The sequence below is a fragment of the Ambystoma mexicanum genome, chromosome 4q (assembly GCF_040938575.1).
Source record: "Ambystoma mexicanum isolate Mex_15411 chromosome 4q, UKY_AmexF1_1, whole genome shotgun sequence".
Lineage (NCBI taxonomy): Eukaryota > Metazoa > Chordata > Amphibia > Caudata > Ambystomatidae > Ambystoma > Ambystoma mexicanum.
Window position 1 is genome coordinate 713,792,872 of NC_090928.1, and position 20,877 is coordinate 713,813,748.

At 42.3% G+C, this 20,877-nt stretch overlaps 1 protein-coding gene across 11 annotated transcripts in view; it reads left to right on the forward strand.

Moving 5' to 3' along the window:
- Nucleotides 1-20,877, forward strand: part of PLCB1 (phospholipase C beta 1) — a 3,004,223-nt gene that overhangs the window by 2,079,449 nt on the left and 903,897 nt on the right. For all 11 annotated transcript variants that reach the window (XM_069608284.1, XM_069608285.1, XM_069608286.1 and 8 more), the window contains 2 exons: nucleotides 7,863-7,947; nucleotides 10,798-10,975. In XM_069608284.1, coding sequence (XP_069464385.1) covers nucleotides 7,863-7,947; nucleotides 10,798-10,975 — 263 coding nt within the window. The remainder of the gene's footprint in view (nucleotides 1-7,862; nucleotides 7,948-10,797; nucleotides 10,976-20,877) is intronic.

Below are 20,877 nucleotides of genomic sequence, written 5' to 3' on the forward strand. Positions count from 1 at the left end.
CTGGCCAAAACCGGGGCCATCCAAGGGGATCTAATTGAGATTGAGTCCCTGTTGGGGGAAATCCAGGTCACTGCTATCACTAGGTCCCAGACAAATGCTCACAACGACCTTTCAATTGCACAATGGAGTAAGGAGACCCCTGATGCTGATTTGATTACTGCTCAGAAGGGGGATCCAATAATTGGTAAATTTTACCAGCACCTTGAGGACCCTGAGAACTTTCCCCTGACGGATACCGATTACATTGGGAAAGAGGACCTAAGAGTGTTGATGAAATGTCCAAAAATGTTCCGGATCCAAGACGGTTTGTTGGTAAGGAAATCCAAAGCTGGCCACGATCAGTGGGTGGTTCCTACCTCATTCCGAAGCCTGATGTTAAGTCACGCCCATGATGCGGCCACTGCCGGTCATAGGGGGTTTCACACAACATTGGAAATCTTAAGAGAGGTTGCATACTGGCCACACATGGGGCAGGACCTCGACCAGTACCTGAAGGGTTGCCTTGTGTGTGCACAATTTCAGCCATCATCCCTCACACACCGGGCGCCTTTACAAAAGAGGGGAATGACACTGCCATGGTCAGATTTACAAATCGACTTTGTAGGCCCTGTGATTCGCTCGGCTAGGGGGAATAAGTACATGTTGACCGTGACATGCTTGTTTACCAAGTGGGTGGAATGTCTCCCAGCCCCAAACTGCAAGGCAGAAACTGCAGCTGCCTTGATGATTAACCACATCTTTTCCCGTTTTGGTCTACCTCAAAGGATTGAGTCAGACAGAGGTAGCCACTTCACCAGTGAAGTAATGACAAAGATGTGGGAGATACTGGGGGTCAAGAGAAAGCTGCATATTGCTTACAGACCAGCTTCTTCTGGGGCAGTAGAGAGATATAACCGGACAATTGTGAGCATCTTAAAAAAGTTTGTGGCAGATTCTGGGCCAAGTTGGGATATCCGATTACCTCTGGTCCTAATGGCCATCAGATCTACCCCTTCATCTGCAACCAAAATGTCACCATTTGAGTTGATGACTGGGCGCAAGATGGTGCTTCCGCAGCATTTGCTCTACAGGACCCAAGAGCAGACACTGATAAATGCCTCCACTACTCATGAGTATGTAGAGAATTTAAGGAAACACCTCCAACATGCTTTTGCTTATGCTCAGCGGAATCTAGAAAGATCGACTGATAGCATGAAGACCCATTATGACCTGAAAACTTCCAGGAAGGAATATCAGGTGGGAGACCGGGTCTATCTATACAACTTCCAAAGGAACCAGGCCAAGCAGCGCAAATTTTTGCCTACATGGAAGGGACCCTTTGAGATCGTCGATAAGATCTCCCCTGTGGCCTACAAGATCCGCATCCCCAAAGGTGGTTCGGCAGAGGGGGAAGACAAGTGGGTCCACATAAACCAGTTGAAATGTTGCCATCCCAGGCACACTCTGCAACAACTGGAGGAATCCTCTGGAATCCTGGCGGGTACTGTCTCAGACTAATTCAGTTCCAATCATAAAACATACCACATCTAGTCTCTAAAATATTGTGATTGCATGAAACTGTCTCTTAATTATACTGTTTTTTATCAAAATAAGAATGTAATGTTTCGTTATGATAAAATGCATATGCTGCCCCACTATCTCAACAGTGGTGGAAAAAATCGCCTATGAGTAGATATTGCCGCTTTTGCTTTATCATCCTAGGAGAGATGAAACCATGAAGGATGACCAAGAAGGACGATCCGGAGACCGGGAACGGAGATCCAATGGGCCCAGTGGACCGCCCAATACTCCCATCAGGACCGGCGAGGAGAACCGATCGATCAGTACCGGATGGAGAAGAAGATGCTGAACTGTGCCATCTACAGAAGAGGAAGAAGATTATGCGGACAGACCGGTGCATGGGTCAAAACCCTTGTGCACGCGACTCCCCATCGACTCAAATTCAAAGTGCAGTCGCGTGGGGGGGACTTGTTGGGTGTCCTGACCCACGTTTAAGCTATCCTGCTACAACATTTGGTGCTGTGGGCTTAGGAAATTCAAGATGGCGGAAAACCCACATGTGCGCCGAAATCCAGGAAAGCTGCGCAGTTTGTGCGCCCACCAAAATGGTTGCCTCACTTGCCACCCACCAGTGCGAGAATGAAAGGCCGGGTTGCCATGAGGGAAATGGGTTGCCAAAGGAAAAACAGTAGCGCCGGTTAGCTTCAAAGCGCTTTAAAACCACCATTGGACTACCCGCACAGTAGTCTGAAACCATTGGGAATGGCAATGCTGATTGCCAAATGCAACCTAGAAGTGTGGGGAATTCATTTCTTAAATCCCAAAAATGAGTGCAGTACCAGTACTCACCACTATCCAAAAGCCGGCGTTTTAAAACCACTCTGTGTGTTTCTGAAGGCAAGTCAAAATGCCTATTTCTAACAGTGCAACATGTGCAAAATATTTACTGATCACCAGCAGACATTTGGCAGAATGGAGTTTTGTGTGCCTACAAAATCTGGGAAATGAAGAGCCCAAAAACAATGCTTATAACAAAAATGCTATGGAGTCAGCAGCTTAAGCCTAACTGCAACTGGATTTAAAACCACCAAAATCGAAAATGTTAAATTAAATTAGTGACCTATGTTTGGTGTCACATGCCTTTGTAACTGTTGAAATGTCATAGTTTTGCGCTTAGAATCAGCATTCTAGCTGCATGTGTAAAATTACAAGTTATTTTAAAAGCAACAAAAAGTTAGCTGAAGGTCTGGCTTAAGGAACTTGATTTTGCCTAGCAACTACCCATCAGCAGTGAAACTTGAGTCACCACTGTGTTCCCAGGCCAACCTTCCTTTTGCTGCCCAGGCTAAGGATATGCCATCTATCTGATAATTGAATTTCCTGTGCTCTGCCAGAGAGTGAACAAAGCCCTCTCCACTCAGGCAAAGGTTTTTTATTACAGACGTCGTAAAAAGTGGCTTCCTCCTGGAGAAGCTGGGAGGAGCACTGCCTGTGAGAAGCAAGCTGGCTTGGCAGAAACTGGAAAGACTGGTTTCTGTACCATGTGACCTGAAAAGACACACCCCTGCAGCAAGGATATGGTTTTATAAAAAGGGGGATAATTCATAGAGCGGACATGTGAAAATTTTATAAATGATACCATAATTCTTGTGATTTTTCTGCCCACAGTTTAAGACGTGGTAGGAACCGGTGGTATGTTCAGGGGGGTTTTAGCGGAAAAGTGGATATTACTCTAAATGTGTGCATGTTAAAAATCTGAAACTTCATCAGTTAATGTCCCTACCCCCTGCACACATGTATGTAAAGTTGGGTCCATGTCGGAAATTGGAAAAGCAGTTAAAAAGTCAATTATGTACACTCTTTGAATGCAAGCTCCGAGAATGAGCAGATTTGGACATAGACATGGCTAAATTCAGCCACACCATGTATATGTAATTTTAAACAAATGTGTACCTGTGCAAATATGTTTTTAGGTCAGATATAGATTGTGTGTAAAGTTGACAGGGGTGGGTTCTCTGTATCATAAACAGACCTCATCATGATGACACTTCATTTCATTCCCCCAATCAAGGGGACGAATGAAAGCTGACCAATGACGATTGAGAGGGGCAAGTCTAGTGATGCAACACACACACCCATTCTCAAGAAACAGATAAAAGCAGAGAGTCAGGACACATAGAGAGATTCATTTTTCATCTGCCGCTGAAAGCTCTGCCGGAAAAATCCATACTTACCTCCATCAAACTCCAGAAAGCCAAACTAGAGACTTCAATCTATCCAGAGCAGAGAGACCCAAAGAACCGGTGCCTAGCAGAGACCAGACCCCTGTGAGCAGTTCCAGAGGCCAGGCGCTGTGAGCAGAACCCGGAAAGACCTGACCAGACTGAAGTCCGTGACCAAGTCGCTTTCCTGTTCAAAATCTCTTGTGAGTACTTAGCAAAACTCAGAACACATCTCTTAGTTTAAATTCATCTAATTCAATCTATTTAACCTAAGTAGAACTGCCTCCTAGCTGTCACCTGTCATTCTAGCTGCAAAAATTTGTCACTTGTCATTTTGAAAAAGTGTGCGTTTAAAATTTACAAAACCAAAAACGACCTTTACTAAATTACTCATATCTCCGCAACCGTTTGGGCTAGAGACTTGCAATAACTTTCATTTGGAAGCTGAGATCCCAGGCTTTTCTAGGACCCCAAAACGGTAGAGATAGTCCTTGCGGTTCCTTTGTAATAGCGCTCGGCGCATCCGTGAATTTTACCGCGATTTGCAATTTCTTCACATGTAAAAACTGCTGCTGTTTGCTTTCCATTGGCCAGAAATTCGTTTAACCTGCTAACTATCCCTGCATCATTGCTAGTGTGAGCCTGGACTAATATTAACTAGATACCACTCACCCTGAACCTCTATAAGGGAATTAAAAGCAAATTTAGCATATTTCTCATTCATTGCCAGCACATATCCAAGCATTGCCTGTGTTTTCAAAACTCCTATCTGTTTTCTGTAAGCTTGCTGGGATTGAACTGAATTACAGTTGATTGCATTTCTGAGGACTGTGTGTTTTCCTTCCATTTCCTTGCATTGCATAAAGAGGGGGGGAGGGAATAGCCCGAGAAAAGTGATTACATTGTCTGGTTGAATCATATTGCGTATTTTCTGTACTGCATTCATTGAATATTGCATCCACCTGAGCTACATAAAGCATCCTCTACCACATTATACTTGTGTTCCTATTTACCAGTGTGCTACCTTATCCATTTCAGGTCAACTCATTAGTCATTATAAAGAAGTGTGCTAGTGCCAGATTCTCCGTTGTTAATATTTACCATATCAGATTAAGTGTGATATTCAATTATTAATTTATTATAAAGTGTGATATATATATTTTAATTTATCAAATAAACCTTTTAAACTTGCAAAACAGAACTACTTCTTGGCTCAGTGGGGTCAGGGGGATTCCAAGAGAGGGGTGTTATACAAGGGTAGTCATCCAGGACGCATGAACTGGACCTAAAGATATATCAATAAGGGTTTTCATTCAGTATTCTAGACTAGGCGTTAACTTGGCTGTAGTGCTGAATTGAATCCTCTTACAAATGAAAACATAGACTACTTTTAATTAACCAATACAAAATCATACAACTATTTAAAACACGCCTGTAAAAAAAGAACACAGTTGTTCGAGTCGGGTCGAGGCCAAGTCCTGTTGGTTCAATCTGGGGCTTGAAGAAGCAGCGAGTCGAGGGCTTCTGCAGCAGTAAGCCTTTTTTTAAGTCAACACAATGAAGAGCACTACTAGGGAAAAGCAACGTCAAGCCAGTCTGAAAATGCAGGCAAGTATTTCAAATTTGTGAAGTGCCAAGAGCAGCAGTGCAGTTCCTGTGTCAGCTTAAAGGGCATTGGACGTGGTTCAAATGTGGTTTGTGCAAACTGGATTCTAGGTGTTCTTTGCTTTTCCGATTGCTGGGAGGCTCAACTCAGGGGCTCCAGGAAAGGGTATGTTCTTTTGTTCTGCACTCCTACTCCAGTGAGTTTGGCTTGCAGAGGGTTCTTCACAACCCAGTGGGCAGTCTGATTCCAGTGCAGCTGGCATAGGGTCAGGCCTTGATCCACAGTAGCTTACCCCCACTCCCTTTTGTTCCCCGGGGATGGTTAGGGGACAACACTCTACTTTGCATGCTTTCTTTCTTCACCTCACTGTTGGAGGACTTTGGAATTGACTGCACTATCAATATTGGTCTTGTTTATTTGTCTTGCCTTCTTGAAAGTCCAAAATGAATTAAGGAAGGAATGGGAGAACCCTTCCATATAAAGGCAAATTGTCACTGGGGAGTGGACAAAAACAAGCCTGCTGAAAGTCGTAAAATCACTGTTTCTGCAACAAGCAACCCTTACCTTATAACATCATGCCCAAAGTGTCTTGTCCTGCAGGAAATGGAAGGAGCAGGAAGGAGAAAGAGTCCCAACAGAAAAGCCAGATAGTGGAACCCCGTCTGAGGTCCACCCTCCCCCTATGCCTATTCTAAATGTGCCCCTTCCATATGTCTGATGACTTCAAAGGCCCTCTGTAGCACAGCAATCTGGTGTGAGGCTGGCCTTTGTTATGCAAGTCCCTAGTAGAAGCAGGTTTTCCTAGACATTTCCTGGTGGGAGGTCCTTTGACTTGAGGGAGGAGTTACCGGTCCTTCCGTTGAATCAAAGGAATACAGTTTCCTGGTTATTGTCTCATTGGGAGCAGGGGAAACAGACAGCCTACCCATGAATATACATGTCATTGACATCACTGACCTGGGCTCACACGTTTGCCACTTGAATAATATCAAATATGTGTGGCTTTAATAATTGTGAGTGCTTTTTAGTCACCATACCATAAGCAGGACTCTAGACTGAAAAACGCAACATATTACATTTTAGTTCATAGGTGCCAAATTTGAAATGCTACCTCTGACAGCAATGACTTTGGGTCACAGCTGCTGTCAGGGATGCACATGGAGCCTTGAAACTTGCCCTGTGCCACTGGAGAACAGGAGATGTAGATGTCAGGTGATTGGTACAAGTAAGGCACATGTATGCAGTGTTATTTTGGCATGTAGTTTTATGAAAGAGGGTCTAATTAGCATTTTCTGAAACCGAATAACCCACAACATTTTATATTGATAAACATCAAAACATCTAGGGCTTTCTCACTCTTGCCAGATGAGATTCTGTCCTTCCCCAAACATAATTTAGAAAACGTCACTCAAATTACACCTACTGGCGGTGAGTGCCTGCATACCCGACCACTCCATTGTTCAGCATCCCTTAACCATGGAACACATTTGTGCTGAGGTGTTGGCTTTCCCCTAGCAGGGAATACAATGATGTTGATGTACACATGTCTGGCATCGTAGGTCTTATGTAGGCAGGGGAAATCCAAACCCTTTACAACTAAGCAGTTAAGTACTGCTTACGACTGAGATCTGCTGCACAACAACAACCTCTACTCCATCAAGAGAGGTAGACCATTTTTTGGGGCATCATCCAGAACATTAATCAACCTCCGATGTTCCGGTCCTAATCGAACATCTAGCACGTACGCTTTGCGAGCTCGATGGCACATCTGTGTAGTGTAAAATAGGAAATCCCATCTGCACCCAGGGCTTACTTTTGTCCCACAGTGCACTAAAGATACTTTAGCTGAGTGATGCTTAATATTCCTGGCTGATGGCTAGGGAGTCTTTTACAAAAACTTAAATTGAAAGACTGAACATTGATTCTTCAAACTCACGGTGCAACCACGGTTGCTTCAAGTAGATATGTTCAAAGTACTTCTCCAAAATGGAGCAAGAATGTGTGCCAATATAGCATCAGAACACAATTGAAAGGTGCCCATCTTCTGGCAATTTTTCTAAAAACATGCCACACATTGATACATATCCGAGGGGATAAAATAATGTCTTACTTGCATATGTCTAGTTTTGTCGGTTCAAAAGTTCGCTTAAAATGGTGGCCAATTTCAATGTTAAGATATTGTATACAGTTTTTGTGTGGAGCCGACTCTTTAACCTACCCAAGGCCCCCCTCGCAGCCATCACGCTCACATATCTACTCATAATTCTGTCGCACTAATGTGTGGATGATGAACTCTGGCTGGCAATTTTAGTTAGGGCCTGGAATGACCATCGTCAGTGCAGCGCTACGCCTGTCATGTTGCCTGCCGATTGAGCGTTGCCGGAGGAGGAAGACTGCCAGAGCAATGATTGTGAAACGCTGTGAAAGATGGGAGTGATCAGATCAGGTTATTGCGTTCACCATGTTGGGAGACATGAGGAAGGGATCTTGGTTTCCACCTTGCCTCATGCAACCCCGTTTTTTTTTCCCCATAGACCGAAGCAGCAAGCCAAGATGGCGGAGTATTGCAAAATGATATTCGGGGATGGCCTGCTGACAGACACTCTGGAAAAATATCCAGTAAGTCTAATTTGCCTTCACAGGTTGCCACTGTTTCATATACAGTAGCTGTTGATATGATATTCATCTGCAATCTAGTACTTTCTCTGATTTGACTTTGTCAACATCACTATAAACCTGATTTCTGCCATCACGCGTTATGGTGCCGCTTTGGGATCCATTGGCGAAGCTTTAGCCGATGTAAGTGTACAGCTGGTAAATATGTAAAGTATACGTAACTCACAAAGAAGGTAACATGGTGCTCAAAACCGATGAATTTGTGCAGTGCGCTCCAATGTTTTGGTATCTGGCCTAATCATGATTCCTTTTACGCATGTTTAAATTACTTCTAGACCAGCGAGTGTGGGCCTTTCAAAGACAGTTTCAGGAAGTGGCAAAGAGAGGGCAAGGCACGTGTAGGTGTACACCCACCAAGTCAGCGCTCACATTTGTATTTGCAAATATTTGTCAATAATTCCCCACACGTATCCACCCAACTATTAACGGTACAAAACAACGAGTGACAAAAAAAAAAAGATGTTTTACATTGAATTTTCATGCAGTTTTAGGGATGTGGGTTCCGGGTATACAGTAAAGTGAGGGGATTGTGGGGGCCTGTGGGGTCTCCCCCTGCATTTTTTTTAACCAATAACTGCAAAAATGTGATTTTAAAAAATCGTTCTGTTGGGATCTTACACCTGAGTGTTTTAGATGTAATTGATGAAATAGAAGGAAGTGGTGAAGTAGGAGTGAGGAAATGCACTTACAGCCTTGCACTGGGGTGTAAACAGTAACAATGGAGTGGGGAAATGCAGCCATTTCTGTCACATGCGTAAAGTCTATAACATAGCCGTGGGAAAATTGTGTGCAGCCATGGAACAAAGGTATTTAAAGGGTATAGCAACGAATCCACTTTGGTACAGGTATGCAATGCATGTGTTAATACGTTCTTACTCATGCACTGCGAAACATTAAGCACACGTAAGCCATTATTTTGAAGATACACTAAAAGAAAGTAGTGATAAGGGAAGGTTTTGCCTGCATGGTAATAACTAGCACTCCGCTGGGCAGCCCTTGATACCATCTCCATTCTGCCATCAAAGGGATCATGTCCACATTACACAGTCAACCCCAAATATATTTAGGTCTTCTTCACGCATTCTTGTGTTTCATCAGGGAAGTGCAACTAGATAGCCGATGTGCAGACATCCCAGGACACCCCACTGTTAAGACACACAACAATGTAAACGGGTGGTACCAGGACTGATTTGCACAGTTTTTCCACTCTGTTACAGCAGACCACATGAAATGTGTTATGATTAATTCAAATATTCCATCCATCACTTTTTAATGATGCAACATTGCCGTAAGTGACATGGATTTTGGCAGACTTGGCTCTGCAGCTTGCTGTTCAAGCCACACCTAAAGGATGGTCTCCAATGAAGCTGAACCATGTGTGAGGATGCCAGCGGTTCTGTGCAGAAGGAATGCATCCTAGTAGATGGAGCCGGATTATGCCTTTTGGGGTGGGAGCAAACTGGATTTGCATTTTTGTTCACTTTCTGTAATGGCACATCAGGCTGAAATATGTTGGAACGGGAAGCTGCCTAGAGCACCAGACTAGCTGATCTGATCCAAACATACCGGTGACTGCCATCAACTCTCAAATTAAGTTTGTTTGCTTATGGCCTGACAGTGGTCTGTTTACTTTAAAGCATTTCATTCACCCCTTGCAAAGTTACTCTCATTGTAATTGTAATTGGTTATTTATATCACGCTTAATACCCAGAGGTTTGTAAACGCAGAACGGGAAATCGAACCTGTGTTGCTCCGCGTCATCTTGCTTCCAAGGCGATAGCTTTGCCCCTGAGCTATCCTCCCGAGACTCCCTCATGGTCACAATCATGCCCACATATGCCCACGATCTCAGGCTACACCTCACTGATGGTGAACAGTAAGGCTGACACTTGCCTGTGATTGCTTGTCGCCCTGTGCAGAACATATAGGGCTTGCCAGTCTTGTTTTGGAGTAGGAGCAACATGTAATTCTATGTTTTCTGCCCTTTTGTAATATAACATCCAGCGGAAAAGAATGGAATGAAAAGGTAGCCAGATCAATTGCCCATGGTTATGGTTAATTCAGAGCTACCAGTCATCATCAATCTTTAATCAAGTTTTAGGAATCCAGCCATGTGTATGCAAAGGTTTTGAAGATCCAGTTATCCACATCAAGGATAATGATTCTTTGGAGCTCAGATATATGAGTTCCTGTGTGATTACCCGGTGTTGACCTGTTAACGTTTACACTTTTATGTAAGGAGGTCCTTCCCGTGCAATTTTCCTAATTTCCACACCAGAGTTCAAAAGGGAAGTGTAAAATAGTGGCATATACACCCTTTTGCTCTCAGTTGTGAAAATTGAGTAAACGCTGCCTGCCATGTATGCATGTACTCTTAATAGGGCCATGCTGTTAGAATTGCATTGATTATTCTGCTGAGTTCATAATTCGTTGGAATATGTTCTGTTAGTGCCCTTTAAACATGATCCGTGAGGGAAATGAGGATTATAATATCGCAGGGGATTTTCATCCTCGACGGCTAATTTAGCTCTTGCATCTGATATACAGAATATGTTATCCTTTCAACGGTACATTCTAAGCACTGCTTATGGTTCCCCTAGATAAACCAAACTGCCATATGTTTAGACTGAATCCTCCCCAATCTCCTGTTCATGTAACACCATGGGACGAATAATTCAGCAAAAGCGAAACCTGTAGCCGATCATGACCTGCTGCTGAGTTACAGCCGGCAAACGGCTCATCTAAAATCAGAGGATGTGACGCAGCATTTTCACTGTATTTTTCCCATCAAAGCTTGAACCTGGAGTCCCCCTTCCCAGCCCGATGGACTTACAGTATAAAATTCTCGTGAAAAACAAGAAGAAGTCGCACAAGTCGTCGGAGGGGAGCTCGAAGAAAAAACTGTCTGAGCAGGCGTCCAACACCTACAGCGACACGTCAAGCGTCTTCGAGCCCTCTTCTCCTGGGGCAGGTGAGGCTTTGCTTTGCACATCTCAATGTGTTGATTAGTATAAGTGTCCTATGAAGCACGGGGCTCCCTTGCTTCATCTTGTTTGTGTGGTTAGTCATGATGTGACTCTGCTGCACAACCCTGGATTGGTTGTCCCATAACCTAACTTTTGCACTTGCTCCTAACATTGAAATATGTACTGCACTTGGATCTGTAACCTTTGGCTCACCAGATGTTTTGAACAATAACTCCAATCAGCCCCAACCACCATACGCAATGGTGCAGGATTATGGGAGCTGCAGGCCAAAGCATCCGTGGAGCCACCATTTGCAGACTCTTAGCCTGGTTCTAGTACTATTGTATATTTTCCAAGTGCCTGGCACTTGTGAGCACTAATGTGTGTGCACTTTGCTTGACTACCCCCCTCCTCTCTTTGCATTTCTGAATTGAATGTTCCAGAGCTGTGAATGAGATGCTCCTTCCCGCCTTCCTTGTCTTTCTGTTTTCCCTGCCCTTCATTTTGTGGCACTTCAAATTAACTGCAAATGCGTCATAAAATTACAGTTAATGAAATGATGGAGTCAGCAATTTGGGAGGTAGTGTTTACCTTACAGTTTATTGTGTTGTTTTGAATTGACATCTCTATGCAGTTTTGTTCACCGTCCTTGTCATTAACCGAAGTTCCACGTGCATTTCTTTCCTTAGATGTCAGCATTAATTCTTTGATGTCAAGGAATGTATTTTATGTAAATCATGTGCAGGCATTTGAAGTACATTTCAGAGTGATGTTTATTTACAGTAAAACCAAATGACATTATTAGCCCTTTGTCAGACACAGGTACCACTCGTGTCATTAGAGAAGAAATAATTTGCATCGTACCCATATCATTCCGTGAATAGCTTATGAGTTAGGCACTGGTCTCTGAGAAGAGGGCAGCCATTAAATAGCAACTTTAAAACCCACGCGAGAGACGACTTTGCCTTTCATCCATCTGAGGCCAATACAGTCAGCCCCATTTAAAAAAATGGAATAATACCACATGTTTATACAGCTCGTAGAAGCTGGAGGAGTCCAACTTTAAGTGCTTTGCAAGAAGACGTATTATTATCGAAAGTAGGAATTTATTTGCCTGAGTTTAACATGAATCTGCACGGGCATTTGCAAGGAAAGACTCAAATGTGATCTCTTTCTGAAAATGTCGCTGGTGTGTTAGTCGGTCAGTACAACGTCATTGAAAATGGTCCATGAACTGCTGCAAAATGTTCTCCTACTGGTCCAGAATTTCCTGGCACCAAGGCAACAGATGGTGTGTTACTGCTTGTGGTTATTATCAACTTCAAGCTACTGGGAGATAGTGAAATCAACAATCTTGTGAAACATTGTCAATCTAAGATCATATTTGAAATCAAATGGCAGACATTGTTTCATCAGTGCCCTATTGCTCTTGGTATGTGATAGGAAATTCCAGGCTCAGTAGTTCATTTGGGTGGCTTGGCATGTCCGAGAGCAAGGCTGTCCAATTCCAGGCCCCGAGAGCCTGAATCCTGATGGGTTATCAGGATATCCCAGGATGAGAAAAAATGGGCATACATTTAGAATCGTTGTTTGCAAATTTACCACATGAATATCAATGAAGGGTAATCTGAAACTCAGACCTGTTTCCGTCCCTTGAGGCTTGAAGTTGGGCAACCATGTCCAAGAGCATGGCTGAAGGTCCTGCCTATGCAATATCGCAACAGGCAGAGCTGTCATTTGTGTGCTCCAGTTTCTAGGGATGGCATCAATGATGTTATATGTGATGCCATCAGGAATGTCATCTGTGATGTCATCAGTCTGATCATGGGATGTATAACGGGAATCCTTGTAAAAGTGGTGTAGCTTCCGAAACTTGCTGAATCGTAAGGGTTTTGTTCGGCTAAATAATCACCTTAAAATTGCTTTAACTAATTTCAAAGGTTTTATTACATTGAAATGTTTCAACTTAAATGTCTCTGTAATGGTTTATTGAGAAGCCAACCCTAGCACATGGAGTTCCTTCCCTCCCCACTAAAGGGGTTACAGAACAAACTGTTTAACAGATTATGTTCTTTAGCCCTATTTCAAACACATATCATACCCCTTGGATCCCTCTCCTCTTAGCTAACAATGAGCCAAGAACCAGACCAGTGTATCGGAAATATATTGGTATTTATTAAAATAAAAGTAATAGAAATTAGCAGGAAAATGACAAACACCACTTTATCTGTGGCACAACACAATCAACTTCTCTCAGCATAAATTAATCACAAAAGTGTGTTGAAAAGATCCCAATCACGATTCTTCACTTTCTGCCAATTTCACTTCAAGAAATAATTACACTGATCAATTGTGGAAATTAATTATCATGTAGTGTTGAGCAATTTTGATTTTCTTGTGGCTTAAAAGGCTTGCAGTAGGATTTCAAGATTGTTACAAATACATATGGCAATTCTGATTTCGTCCACACTTTTGGTTTAAAATAAATACAGGGTGATTTAGCGCTTTGTTTTTCAGCCTCCCCTATTTTGTCTGTGTTGGGGAAGACGGACAGAAAAACTGAAAGGATTTGGGGAATTTTGGATTTCAGACTCCCTCCACTGAAAGGCCTGTGTTGGCAAAGCTGGATTAAAAGGTTGGACGGGTTTAAGAACAGAGACACCCCTCTTCCTTAAAGAAGTCGGGGTCAGCAGGACAAATTACCCAATTAAATTATAGGCTGTAGTTTTCAGTGCACACTGGGAAGTTAGCTTTGTCAATTTCGAATTTTAACATAATTCCCCCGTAGTGTTCTGAGTGTTCTGCCAAATGGGGTATTAATTAAATTAATATTTTTAGTTAAATAGGCTAAGGATCTATACAGTTTTGCCAACTCCACCCAACATAAAGGAAAATGATTGAAGGCAAGCAGACTCCCCCACCATTTGGTTTTCCCAGGGCTCAGTTCTACTTACATAGAAAGCCTCTGTTTTAAGTTCAGGAAAGCCAGTTGCATTCCAGGACCCTCTGGAAAGATAGGGAAGGGTTCTGGTCACTCCACTCTCAAAGATCACCTCCCGCTCTCCACCATAGAACCAAGTCAGTTTGGAGGCCTTCCTAGAAACAGACAGCTCCACCCAGATGCACTCTCAGCAATCTTCACTGGTGTTTTCTTACAGCTGACAAATGGTAAGTTTCAGCCGCCTTCCTGATGATCGGTCTCTTGTCTGCTTGCTTCTGTGTGTCCTTCCTCCTAGTGTAGTCCCCCTTATATAGCAGTGATGACACCACCAATTTTACAATCTTGGGGAAGTACCCTGCAATGATTCCTGCAACTAGGATTGGACAATTACCCTTCTCTCTCCTCCCAAACCCAGCCTCCAAGTCAGGTTTGGTGTAGGGGTCTGGAGCAACATATGGCAATTCCCATTTGTAATCGCCATTTGTTCTCCTTTCACATTTTTGGCAAAAACTAGTTCTATATCACAACTTCATAATTTTACTAGCAACTGCCATAATAAATATATTTTATGATTCAGATAATCATGGGGATTTAGATAAGCCGACCAACAAGTCCGTACCATGTAGCACAGCCATATGGCACCACTCTGCAGTTTCCATCAAAAGCATACCAGTTATGAATATGTAAGTTATTACCCATATCCCTAATTTTATTCTCCACCCACTCACCAACTCTCACATTTGAAATATGTTCACATAAGCCAGAAACACATCTTAGATAGCCAGTACAGTTCCCTCAGTCATAGGTGGATGAATTCTATATATCCAAAATCGCCTGGAAATGACATAAAACATGGTACATAGATGAAGAAAGTCCACCCCATGATTGCAGAGAAAAAGGGCTAAATGATAAGAGTATTTTTAAACTAATTATGAATCTTCATGTGGGACAAATGGTCACCCTCCTGCCTTCCGGCAATTTCTTTTCACTGGGTCAGCCAGCAGCCAGAGATGTTTGTTATCAGTCTCATTTGTGTTGGAAGCTTGCTCTTTGAAGCTGTTGCCCCCATTTTAACACATATTAGTCATGCTGTAGACAAGGGGATCTTTTCTTGCAGTCAATGCCTTCAGAGCCAGCAGGTCTGGAGAACACTGAATTTTGACACCTTTAGCAGGACACTTTATTGCAGTTGCTAATTAGATGGGAGATGTGACATCCAGACTGGGAGTGGGAGATTTCCTTGTGAAGTTTCCCACAGCCAGTAAAAGGGTTTGTCATGGTGTAACTTCTTTTATGAACACAAAGTGGCTTTTCAAATGCCGCTGGAGTTTGGTATGTGAAAGCTAATTTACCTTGCTTTTTGTCAATCTGCACATCATGTCTTTTCCCTGACATTTTTCTTTCAGCAGTGATACATTTCCACATTTAAACTGCTTTTATTTGCACACACATCTGCCAGCCATATTTGGTGTCACTGTTTAAAAATCATGTTTTCTATGTGAAAGGGATCTTTGATTTTCCTTTTTTTGTAAATTATAATGCTGCTTTTTGTTTGGTAATGACAGGTCGGCCTCTTTTCCACATGGGTCTTCAATTTTACTTGGAAAAGAAAACCAAAGGCTGAGCCGTTTTTGTTTCATGGTTTAAAATCCTGCTGTCCATGTGAAAGGGACTTCTGTTTGGGGCCTTTGAATGCACCCCACATCTCTTAACTTATGTGTTTCACAAATTTCAATAGTTTTGTTATATTATATGTCCCCTTGCCTTTACTAGATAGACACCATGGCTTTTGATCATGGCCAGATGCCACTTCACAACAACTATGGAATTTTTCCAAAATTCCTGTGTTATTTTGCTATGTTTCACAAACATATGGTCTTTGCACCTACTGCCTATTTGTTTGACTGCCTGTTTGTCCAGCTCTCTCTTCATCGGTATGTCTCTTGATCTATCTTTTTCTTGGTTCTCTTACTTCCTCTTCCTCCAAGTCAGTCCACCTATGTTTAGGTATGTTTACTCTAAATATAGTTTATGGATGCATGAAATATACTTAACAAACCCTATATGCACCCTACTTATTCTGTATCCTCCCTGTGCTGCAATTATGCACTCTACATATTCTGCAGCATGTCTCTGCTACACGTACAATACACAACAATATTTTATGCAGTGCTCAATGCTGGCTTCCTCCTTGGTATGTGTCTTTGGCTGGCTCACGCAAGCGAAGACCATGCACTTGCAGCATACAACCCTCCTGATCTCTGGGATTGGATTCCCATGCTGCTTCTCAGCGGAGAACACCTGCCTGCACCTGACTTTTCATGCATGGAGAAAGTGCACTGCTTGTGACAGTATGGCACAGATGATGGGAGTTGTGCACAGAATAAACCAGCCACTTTAGAATTAAGGTGTTCATATGTCCCCTCTCCCAATAACATCAACGTTTGTGGGGGTATACACTTCCATAGTAGTCTCTGAAGGAAATGGAGTATAAAAGCAGGGCCTCAGTCACTCGATATATTGAGCAGAGTCCTTCCTCACCCGATTATCACCTGATATCTATAGTGAGCATCATCTTTGTGAACGTCACTTTGTATATCATCGGACTTTCGATTGATTCTTGGGTAGTAAACCCTCACTCTTGCTATTTTAACCCCCCTACTCACACCCTGCTAAATGTTTGTGTGCTTCATTATAGGTAATTACCATTTAGCAGGCCTGTCCACCTTTGCAAATAAGAAGGCTGTTCATGATAATGGCAAGTAATGAGGGCCCTTGCTGTGTGTGTCTGCAAACTGCATGCAAGCGAGCCTAAAGGAGCTGTGTGGCCTAAGGAGCAAGGCTCTGTGCTGCGCTTTGAGGGTGACCAAGATGAATATTAAACGCTGTCTCACCTTTGTATAGACAATATACATTTGTTTTTGTTTCATTACTTTTCTTTTTCAGCACTGGGTCTCGTCTTGGGTTTTCAGGTGGCAGTAGCTAAAATCTCAGGTCGGTCTCGAATCAACCACTTTAAATAGAGGTTGATTTGGTTTCTGAAGGGTGCCCTGGTCCAAACTATTGGCTTTGACCAAAGCATTTATTTCTGGCTGAATGTTGTATATCAGATCTGAGTCAAATATCACAGCAGCATTCCTAAGGTTTTCTGCTTGTTATAGTACTTATCTCAGAATATCTGTACACATTCATTACAGCCACTGGTCTTCACGACCACTCATTTTTGTTTTAGTTTAGGTTACAGAAGGCTGGGGTTCCATCTTCCATCTAGTATTAAATGTAGTAAATACATTTTGCTCTGTGCCTGGCCTCCATTTTTTTTTTTTTTAATTTAATCTGGGGCCAAGTCCTGACGGCATATATTTAGAACTTAAAGCAGTGTGATTACATCTGCACTACCAGGTTGGCATAGAGACGTTCAAAAGTATAGAAGCTAGCTCTGAGTCTTCAAACAAGCCGCAAGGTATGCTTTCATTTGAGATTACAGATCATTCAATTCTGCTTTGCTGATTGCAATTCTGACGAAAAATCAAATCCATTAAGTCTGTTTCCTTTCTTCATGATATTAAATTTGATGTTTTGGTTATAGTGTCCCCTGTCAAAGGCTGCAGAAAGTTCAAGGGTCATTAGGGATGCTTGAATTGACTTACTTCATGGAGATTAGAAGACACTCTTTCTCACCTCTGGTGGTTGAAAGGCCTGCATTATAGTCATCAAGTCTACAATCGTAGAGTTATTGGTATGAGGATGGAATACAAAGACAGATATAAGGCCGCTCCATGGATGGATATTTATTTGATGTATATTCTTATTAAAATTTGCTTCTTTGATAAAGACAGAATGTCAATATTTTCTTGCAAAGCTACTGTTTGAAGTGGAATCACTTATGTCTGCATTTTGTTTACTTAATGTACGGAAGACCTGGAGTATTCCTATAGCTTTGTTGTTTGCCACTTACGGGATGTGTCGCCTGTTTCACAACTCTGGGAAACTTTTCCAGACATATTTTGTATAATAAAAGTTTCTTTCCTTTTCAATCTGCCGGTGCCATTGGCCATGTAAATTATTTTCTTTTTTATATGCCTGGTGAGAGAAGTCACATTTCATTGCCTCTGAGACTTTTAGTTCAAATACTTGAATATTACAGCTGATTGCTTCTTGTTTTTTTCTCTTATTTAGCGGCGTATGACATTATGCTTTACTGCCTGATGTTTACTGTAACAATATATAATTAAGCAGGCTGTTTCCTCTTCACTGTAGAGCAGCACCATTGTGTTCCAGATCCCAACCCATTGTTTTTACCTCTGCGACTTTATGTCATATGATTTACCATATGTGTTGTTTGTTGCGTTTGGTGCTTGACATCGATTTATTTTTGTATTGCCTTGGTGGCCTTCCATATGTTCAGTAATTTTGGGGCACTCACAAAAATTTCTAGCAGAATTCTGATATTGGATCTATTTTTCATTCTTGTTCAGATCTTGTGAAAGCCCCTTTGAACATCTGTTGTTACCTTCCTTGTCAGTGTGTCCAACTAGATTAAGATTTTAAAATTCTCTACGATTTCTTTAGGGTTATGATTTCGAATTGGTGCAATAGCACCTGCTTGCCTTGGTTAGATCTATGTTATAAATGAAGGTCAGGTCCAATGTATGTCCTGCTTTCTTTCAGGGTGTCTCCCCTTTTAATTAAGTTCCAAGTCCTCCACTTTCTTTAAAAAATGATCCTTCACATCTAATTTGTATGCCAAATATTAGTAGGATGCTCTAACAGTGGCTTACAGGGAAACGCTACGTAGACGATGTCCTCCAAAAACGTTGCTCTGAATTTTGGCTTGTAGTAAGTCACTTCTTTGATAAAGAATGCATTTTTTTTAAAGTTTCATTGTGTGAACAGATGCGTAGAGCAGGTGCGCCCCCCGGGACAGATCTCTGTACAAGGTTAGTGCTGTTCAATTGGCTACTGCCACTCCACTGTTCTGCAAGCTTCATCTTCTTGCAGATAATCTTCATAGACACTGAGCAGTATTATAACTATCACTAACCAATAGACTAATTGGCTGTACTATTGTTTTTGGGCATCTGCTTCCAGAATCAAAATAGTATTGGTGCATAATGCATAGACATAAAGATTATTTTCTTTTTGTTCTGGAGTGAGCAGTGCCACAGGGGGGCATTTACGTTGTGGGGTGGATTGGTAAAAGTGGTGGTAAAAGTGTTTACCGCCAATTTTCCAAATCTGCTTCTTATTCCAGCAATTGAGTGGCAGAGTTGGGCAGCAGGGCAGACATGCCATGTCTGCCTCCATTTCCCATCCCGCAAGGTAAATGCAGCTGCCTTACTGCTAGCATCAATGTTCACACTTGTGGCAGTGCTATTGAATGGGTCTGAAATGCCCACCTGTTAAAAGCAGGTGGATTCCCTACAAATGCATTATAAATGTCACCCACAATTGCTTATTGCAGAAGACATTTACAATTATCCATAAATGCAGTGGAAAAGTTAGAGTAAAGTTGATTTTGCCCAGAAGCTGACCTTTGCACTGACACTGCGCCCGTCATGCACATTACAATAGAAAAACACCACAGACTGGAGACCAACCCCAACTTTTATCCCTGCTCTATGCAGAAGAAACAAAACCATCTCTGCTGTATGTCATTTTGTAATCTACAAGGAATCATTGATTTACGTTTTGCACATCTTAAATAATAAATACTTTAGAATGAAATAGTTTAAGGGGATATTAGGAAGAGAAAGTAAACAATGATAAAGTTCGTACACTATGTACATATCCATTTTTTATATCATATCACCACCTGCTGGATATTCGATGCAATGACACCAGTGGGAAAAAAAGTTCTTACTCTATCAACTCTGAAATATCATTGCAATATATATTATAGGGCCTGTGGTTGCGGCTCTGTAGTTATAGTTAAGTTGCTCAATTCATAGAAAGAGCACTTTGGGGCAGCTTATAACTTTGCCCCCCCTGGACGAATTCTCACCAAACTTTGCACATGAAATAAATATATGGCCCATCGGAATGATTCTGCGAAGTTTGGTGCAGTTTTGTCAAGGAGGGGCAAAGTTATAGGGGGGTGCCAGAATGTGTGGAAATTCTAATAGACACGATGTAAAAAAGTGTTTTCCTCAGGCCGATAGCCCAAACCACTGGATGGATTCTTACCAAATGTGCACCAGGAGCAGCAGCTTGGTCCCAAAAGTGTGCTTTTGTAAATTGGGTGTAAATCCAGTCAGTAGTTCTTTAAAACATGACCAAAAAGTAGGTGAAAAAAAATTGATATCTGGGTCCGGTCTGTGGACTCACTTCCGTATTTGCTCTACGGACACCGCCCTGGATGAATCACGGGGTGGCTTGATGTCTGCGGACATTGGACACACTCGCTGATTAGATGGTGAAAAGCGTGTGGTGCATCATATTTTTTAAATGGTCGCCATGTTGGATCCGTAGACTGCTGCTGGTGTCTGTGGAGTGCGCAGTGGTGAAAATGTCTGAAAACATATTTGAGGTTATTTTGTAGTCGAAGAGGGACTGGAAAAGGTGGGGTGGAATAAAGATGACGTGGAGCTGTTTTTCTAGGTGAAAACAGTGGGTGCGGGTGCCACCCAGTATGCGGGCACCGCAGTGATCCATGGACAGTGCTATGAAGGAACAGTTTGGTAAACACATTTCAGTTATTTGATGGCTGATTTGCAGATACCGCTGAGTCTGCAGTCAATTTTGGTGTCCACGGACATTATTTCAATTGCAGGGAGTTCATGGCGAGTTTTGTTATTTGAAGATGGATTGTATGTACTTGTTATATAGTTTAATTATATTGTGGTGGTTGTGGCCAGTGGCCCTCCCGCATGAATCTGGCCACTGGCAACACAAATATGTGAATACAAACTACAGGTACTGTAGGGGGAGTATATAGTATTCGTAATATGGTGGAATGATATAATT